This window comes from Austrofundulus limnaeus, unplaced genomic scaffold (genome assembly GCF_001266775.1).
Source record: "Austrofundulus limnaeus strain Quisiro unplaced genomic scaffold, Austrofundulus_limnaeus-1.0 Scaffold39, whole genome shotgun sequence".
Classification (NCBI taxonomy): domain Eukaryota; kingdom Metazoa; phylum Chordata; class Actinopteri; order Cyprinodontiformes; family Rivulidae; genus Austrofundulus; species Austrofundulus limnaeus.
Window position 1 is genome coordinate 2,603,513 of NW_013952441.1, and position 7,740 is coordinate 2,611,252.

Below are 7,740 nucleotides of genomic sequence, written 5' to 3' on the forward strand. Positions count from 1 at the left end.
TTTAGTTATTGTAGCTTGAGGTGTATAAAACAGCACTGTAAACTTGGAGTAACTTGATTTCTAGGACAGCGATAAAGCTTTCATTTAATAATGTCGAAGCTAAACATTGAAGCGAGAATATGCATTTACAACCGACAGATATGAAAAAGACGCTGACGTATCATCCCACAAATGATTCATCTCTCACACGTTAAATCTGCAAAAAGATCCCCAAACCTTTCACACATCCACTGCTTCGTCTTTCACAGGAAGTGTTATTCTACGTGTTTGGACAAAAATAGCAAGAATACGTTATTCTTATTTTTAATAAATCGCCAAAATCCCTCAAAGCAGAAAAAAAAATCAAATCTGCACCTGAGGTGGATTTGGAGAAAATGGTAAATCCGAGAATTCAGGTTCTGGATCCTCATCCTCAAAAAGTGCAAATCTAGCTCTAATGGCAGTAAATAATAATAATAATAATTATCAAGTAACAACAAAAGTATATGCATAGGTACTGTACAGCTACATAACATGGACAGGAGGACTGAAATGTTTGAAGTGAGGAAGATTCCTGATGGAGCTGAAGGGCAGAGATTGGTTTGAATTTAGAGCGACCATCTTTAAGCYACATAGACTGGTCCAGTGAGGCTTCAGCTAAAACCACAAGGACAAAAAAATAAAAAATAAATTGAAACCAGAAGGTGGGGAYGGACCGATGAGCCAATATGTGTACTCTGATAAAAGAGCTCTGATACYGTAGTACCAATACAATTTTAAAATGATTTTTTTTTGTTTGTTTATTTTTATCAGCTGGTGGTGGTTACGCCCATAAAGTTATTTGCAAGATGATTGGTTGGGCTGGTTGTTGCCATCGATCTACACTCCGAGGAGAACGAAACTGCGAGAGCTTTCCACCACAGGTCACCGACGAGCCTGAAAAGCTGCTTAACAAGCTGCTTAAAGTGCATGTGACATGAAMTTTTTGTAATAAATATTAATTTATTTTTGGGAAATAACATTAAGCACATATTGCAAAAAAATAAAATAAATAAAAAAATCACGCCGCTGAGGACAGTTGTTGAGGTACTCGCATGTGAAGTAACAGGAAGTGATGTCAAAGGGGACTGTCTGCATGTAAACAGAGAGTTGCTACAATGGCCGACAACACAACGTGGAGAAGAATCTGTTTCTTTAGATTATTTTGAGTCAGAGTTCAAATAATATTGTTTTAATAAATAAAGACCAGGGAGTTCCTTTTCTTAAAGGTTCCCCTTTGACGTCACTTCCTGTTTCACTTGGTTGAGCCGAATACAAAAGAAAATATGCCGGTTATGGGACAAAATGGGAAAAAAAACGTGTTTTATGCCAAGTTTCTTAAATATAAAGATGTTTTCTTTGACTTTTGTTATTTAAAGGATATGCATGTCACAGGAACTTTAATTTGTTGCAGCTGCAAACAATCTGAGAATGGTGCTAAGCTAATGCTAAGCTAATCCCAGTGGCTCTCTTTCCACTCGTGACGAGTGACAGGAAGTCTGCGCTTTGCCTCACTGTTTTGGTTTTTCTTCAAATCTTCTAGCAATACTTTTGGGCAGGAATGGCGTCTAATTGTAAGCAGTTTAATGGCATTTGTTGTATCGGCACCTGGTATCTGCAGCCAATTAAACGCGAGTACTTGTACTTTGGGAGGAAAATGAGGTGGGTGCATTTCTATCAGCGAGTCTCATCGCCGGTGCAAGATGAATCATGTTCTTTTTAAAGAATGCATGTTGTGGGCATCAGACGTCACCAGTTACGGGGAAGAAAATGAAAAATAAAAAGCATCATCTAGTGTGATTATAAGAAAAGGCAACATGGAGAATATCTGTCTTTGGAAAAAAAAAGGACAAAAAAAATGAGGTAATAAAAGTAGAAGCAGGGGCGCAGATTTGAACTAGAGCTTTGTGGGGTGGGAAGTGCTTCGTCTCAGCAAGAATTTTGAGCCTCCTAACGCCAGCCTCAGGAGGAAGTTACATCATCACTCGACCAGTCTATGTCTCATGATAATATTTAACGCTGCATCAGAGAGCAACCTTTTTTATCTTAAACTTTGAGGTGAAAAGTGGCCTGAAAGTTGTTTCCAGACCAGCAGATCTTTTTTTTTTTTTTGTCTCAATAGCTTTACATTATTTGTTTTCAAATTTTAATTGCCGTGTTTGGATTTATCGGCGTCAGGCCGCGCGCGGTCGGCCGTGCGGTTTTAGGGATCCTCGGCGTCCAGGAACTCTTTCTTGGGCGGTGCGACGCCGCGGTACCAGGAGCAGGAGCCGTCCGCCCGCTTGACGCAGGCGTAGTGGTTGGCCTGGCGTCCGTGCACCTGCTTCTCGATCATCAGGTCCGTCCACAGACACTCCTCCGGAGCCGAGATCTCACAGGGCAGAGAGGGGCAGCGCACGATCTGCAGAGACACGCAAAACAACCAGTCGCTGAGCGTCGCATTTCCTGTTTCGTTTCCTAAACGTCTGAAACTTCCATCTGGTTGTTTYAGCAAGTCTCTCGTTCCGCAATGTTTGTTCTGTTTCAACTATTCATGTATCACGTTCAGCTCCTTCAGCTCTTTTCAGCAATGACTTAGTATTTCAGCAATTTATACTTGAGATATTTAGCTTTTTCTGGCTTTTTTCCCCTCATTGAAAAGAAATAATGAAACCCTTTAAATGTTTATAAATCTTTACTTCAATTTTTACCTTTTATTTAGTTCAGCCTTTTAACTTATTTGTGCTAATTTCAGCTTATACTTCTGCTTCTTTTGTTGCTTATTGTAACTATTTCCAGCATTTTTGGCTATTTTTCCACTCCTTTCTACTTTTTTACGTTTCTTTCTACCTCTGTTAATTTAAGATTTTTAGGCTCCTTTCAGCTTCTTTCAGTTTTTCTACCATTTCAGCTACTTTTTAACAGATATTTTTAATCTAAACTTTAATCAGCTAAATTTATGTTTTGGTGGTCATTCCAGCTTTATTCTACTAAATTCAGCAAAACTGCTCCTTCAGTTTTTTTTCTCTTTACAGCTTTTTAATCTACTTTTCGGCTATTTTCAGCTAAATTCACATTTTGGTGGTCACTTCTGCTTTATTCTGATTAACTCAGCAAACTTGCTCCTTCAGTTTCTTTCTCCTATTTACAGCTTTTTATGCTAATTTCAGCTTTTTTCAGCTAAATTTATGTTTTGGTGGTCACTTCTGCTTCATTCTGATTAATTCAGCAAAACTGCTTCTTCAGTTTTTTTTCCTATTTACAGCTTTTTAAGCCACTTTTCAGCTAAATTGAGCTTTATTCAGCTAAATTCACATTTTCGTGCTTTATTATTATTAACTCAACAAACTTTCTCCTTCAGTTTCTTTCAGCTATTAGCAGATTTTAAGCTGCTTTTCAGCTAATTTCAACTTTTTTCAACTAAAAAAGCAATTATTTCAGCTTCTTATAGCAAAGTCACAAAATAAAAAGGTGTTGGTCACGTTAGTCATTTTTCTGCTTGTTTTACCTTCTTTCATCTAAATTTCAGCTTTATTATTTTTTTAATATTTTGTTTGTAAATTCCCCCTCTTGTTTCTTGCTATTTCTTTCTTTTCTGCTTTTTAAGCTACTTTCTTGCAAATATTTACTATATTCTGATCATTTTAGCTATATTTCTGCTCTGCTTTCCTACTTGCAGCAAAAGCTGCTCAAATTTAACTCACATTAACAGTTTTACTATTAACYCTTTTTCAGTTTGTCTTCAGCAGCTTTCAGCAGTAAAGCATTCACGCTGCATTTTAACAGGAAATGCAAACGGTCTAATCCGGGCTGTTGTTGTGTCTGATGTTTTGTTACACCGGAGGGACAAACCAAACCCAGGTGTTTGGACCTCTGCTGCCTTACCTTGCAGTCACAGCCCATYTGGTAGCGCTGGCTGAGGCTCTTCTTCTGGGTGGCGCTCAGCGAGTCCCAGAGCATGATGTAATCACACAGGGTCACGTGCATGCGCCCGCCCGCCTCGGCCTTGCCTAGAAAAAGAGCCAGCGGTCACGTGGGGCGGGGCAAGAACTTTCAGACAAAACAGCAGCAACATCTGGACAGACGGTGAACGTTCCCTTTAGATAAACGGATGAAAGATTCACTGGAGCACACGATAAAATCTTATTTTCCACACTGATGTCTGCAGGCACCAACAGAGACAACTTGTTCCCGTGGAGTGTTCGAGCCAAAACAGATCTGCTTCATCTTCACCGCTCTGCGCCTGCAGACGGGTCTGACTCACATTTCTCCGCAACTTTCCCAACTTTTGACCCGTCGACCTGAAAGGGAACCGAATCATTTACCAAAGATGCCCTCCTCAGCAGAAAGTCTTAACTGTCTTTGCCGCTGCTCGCCTCTGCGAAAGGAACCGCTGGCTTCAGCAGTTCCTCCTTACAACTCTGTGTAATTAAAGTGGGGTGGTGGTGGGGGGTGATTGTGGGTGCATCTCTGTCTGTGATGATGGAGAAACCAGAGCATGAATGACCTCATGTTCCTCTGCGTCTCCTCTGCTTGCTGCGCTGTCGGTTTGTGCTGCTTTAATTCACAGCAGCAGCCTCGATTCGTTTCAGCAGCAAATGAGTCAAACCTGCTGTAAAAAAATAATAATTTCTGCTTTGCTCAAAAAAAAAAAAGTGTCCTAGTTATCATTTCTGTAAATATTTATCCAATATTAATTTCCTTCCAGACCAGTTTCTGATTATTTATTTGCCGAATGGCAAAAATAATCTGGCGTTTGGTGCAGAGCAGACAGATTTCTTCAGCTTCTTCTATAAAAAACAGCTGCTGTCARTTGAATTCTCGGTGAAAATGCTGAGTGCTGAATTTGCAGAAGAAGCCTGAACTGAGTCATTGAAAATAAAACAAGCAGAGCAGAGGCTGACATGAGCAAAATTGAGTCTGAAATGAGCCGAACATTAGCTAAACATTAAAATGTGTTTAACGCTAAAGCAGCAAAAACATTAAAACTAAAATTAGCAAAACAATTAGCAAAATAGCAGCTACAATTAACTTAACCAGTGCTGTAGAAAAAGGATGCTGAAGCTTTAAATTGCCAAACATCTTAAATTAAAAATAACAAAACCATTGTTAATATTTGAATACTGTAGCTAAAAGTAAAAGGATAAAGATGCTAAAGCTTACATTAGCGAAACAAAGGCTTAAACTAGCAAAACCAGGCACGGAAATTTTCAAAATGGTTGCTAATATTAGCCAAACCACAGCTAAATGTAGCAACACAGTAACTAAAAGTAGCAAAACCGGTGCAAACATTGTCTGAACTGTAGAAAAAAGTAGAAAAGTACATGATAAAGATTACATTAGCTACAAAAGATGCAGTAAAACAGGCACAAAAATTAGCCAAACAGTTGCCAACATCAGCAAAACTACAGCTCAAAGCAGCAAAACAGTAACTAAAAGTAGATAAATCAATGCTAATTTTGTCAAAACTGTAGCTAAAAGTAAAAAAAAAGATGCTAAAGTTCAAATTAGTTAAAATGGATGCTTTAATTAGCAAAGCAGATGCAAAAATCAGTTAATCAGTAGCTGAAGTGTCCCAGGACAGACCGGTTCCCACCAGGCTCCACGGGGTTTAGTCAGCGGTGTGTCATTACCCAGAATAACATAAACAGATACTTCCTCGGTGTGCTCACCAGTCTTTATCCACTTTCATGTGTGTTGGCCTGGTTTCGTCCAACCCTTACCTGCTGGTGACTTTTTATCACTTTTCAAACATTAGAAATACAGGATTTTGAATGAGAACTTTATTATTTTTTGCTCTTTCAGTGGTTTTTTTCTGACTTGTTCTTATTTATTTGTCATAATGGTTGTATAACATTAGGTTAGTTTAAAATAAGAAACCAAAAAGTTGTCTCACAAACCTGAAATCAGGTACTCTTTCTTGCCAGTGGCATCCAGGGTCACGCCACAGACGGCCGACACCGGAGCAGTGAAAACTGCCTCGATGTCCTGGTTTGGACCCTTGAACATCTGAAATATAAACACGTAATAAAAAGTTTAAAACAAAAGAGACTCAGTGTCTCAAATCCCCTTCTTTTAATTTAAAATAAAACACTTTTGTTGGAATCTACAGGGTGAATTTACCTTGATTTGTTTGACGTCATATTGGATCCTCTTGATGGGATTCCCATAGATATCATTCCCAGAATCCACTTCTGTCTCTCCCACCACCTTTGCACGAATCACTAGTGAGACAAACAACCAATTATTTTCACTCCATAACTCCTTATATTTAATCTAACAAACATAAGAATAAAGAAAAGTTTTAGTTTTTTAACTCATTTTAACACCAAATTTACATTTAAAATAGATTGTTGCAACATTTACACCTAAARTCTACACAAACAGATCACACCAGAAGCAATAATTCAGTTTTTCTTTCTCTTCTTCCTGCCTGAGTCTCACCGACCACACCGTGTCCCAGTGCCTCTAATTATAAACCTACTGCAGCGAACACATCCTCCACTAAATCATCACCTAAACCTCTGATTCGCATCTCAGGCTAATAACAGAGAACACGAACACCTCCCTGAAGTTATGTGCACGAAACACACGCGCAAAAAGAGTTTCAGTATCGACCTCTGTCCCGAGGTACGACGCGTGAACAGACCTGCAGCGCAAAACTTCAAAAACACAATCAGGAAACCATCACAAGATCGGGATTACGGTTAAAAAAATGACTTGAAAGCTGAAATTTGTACAGCGACTTGGTCAGGGGGTTTCTCACTCGGTTTGTGTGTGTGTGTGTTTTATTGGCGACAGACTGACTTCAAGCTTCAGCTATGCTTAGAGCATTTATTCAGGATGGAAAATATGAGCAACAGGAGTGGGGGGGTATAAAATAAGGAGGAATAGAGAACACACACTGACGTTCTCACCCCCTTGAGTTCAGTTTATGACTTGGAGAACATGGAGGTTCAAACCTCCCAGAATTAATATGTTGTTGACTTTTTGAGTCTCGTTAAAAACCCTCCAGTGGTTCATGAGATGTTTTGCTAACAATGAGCAGCACTTGGAGTGTGTATTGTGAAAGACTCTCAGCTACTACCACACCAAATTCTAGTGCTGCATACGTCAAACTGAATGGGCAACTGGTGACCCACGGGCCAGATGACTTTCAATCGATTCGCCAATGAGGACCCCTTCAAAAAAGTGTTTTTAGTTTAAAAAATGTTTTTTAAACTAAAATAAAAGCACTCACTGCAGCTCCTACATTCATTTTTGAAAATTAGAACATTACAAAAATGTGTAAAAATGTTTCGGTGGCGCTGAATCGGTTGTAACGACAAATTTTGCCACTAGATGGCACCGCCAAYGCAGACGCCGCCTCTCATGATTGTCTTCTCCACCAGCGAGGAAAAGACGTTTAGCCATAGCTAATAGCATGTTTCAGGTAAAACTGGAGGAAAACTATCTTTTCACAGATTTTCAAGGCAGGCTGCTCGCTGTCTGTCGAGAAGTATTTTAATACAAGTCACAACTGCAACACGTTGCACAAAGCTAAATATGAAAAGTTTACTGATGTTGCAAACACAGCAACTTTTTACCAGAACCAGAAATATGGAGGAAGTCTCTTATATCACTGCACTTCAGCTCGCTGAAGTGTTTATTTTTGTTTGCTTTAAACATTTTGTATTTTATACAAGAGTACAACTGTTATACAGGCATTTCAGCATGAAATATGTTACGTTACTGCATTTTATG

General features: G+C 39.1%; 1 protein-coding gene across 1 annotated transcript in view; it reads right to left on the bottom strand.

Annotated features, from left to right (window-relative positions):
- Nucleotides 1-1,345: 1,345 nt before the first annotated feature.
- The window catches only part of timp2a (TIMP metallopeptidase inhibitor 2a), a 16,437-nt gene continuing 10,042 nt past the window's right edge, over nt 1,346-7,740 (bottom strand). The window contains exons 2-5 of the mRNA XM_014007121.1: nt 6,121-6,221; nt 5,898-6,006; nt 3,883-4,007; nt 1,346-2,419 (exon numbers count right to left, since the gene is read on the bottom strand). Coding sequence (XP_013862575.1) covers nt 2,222-2,419; nt 3,883-4,007; nt 5,898-6,006; nt 6,121-6,221 — 533 coding nt within the window. The 3' untranslated portion in view covers nt 1,346-2,221. The remainder of the gene's footprint in view (nt 2,420-3,882; nt 4,008-5,897; nt 6,007-6,120; nt 6,222-7,740) is intronic.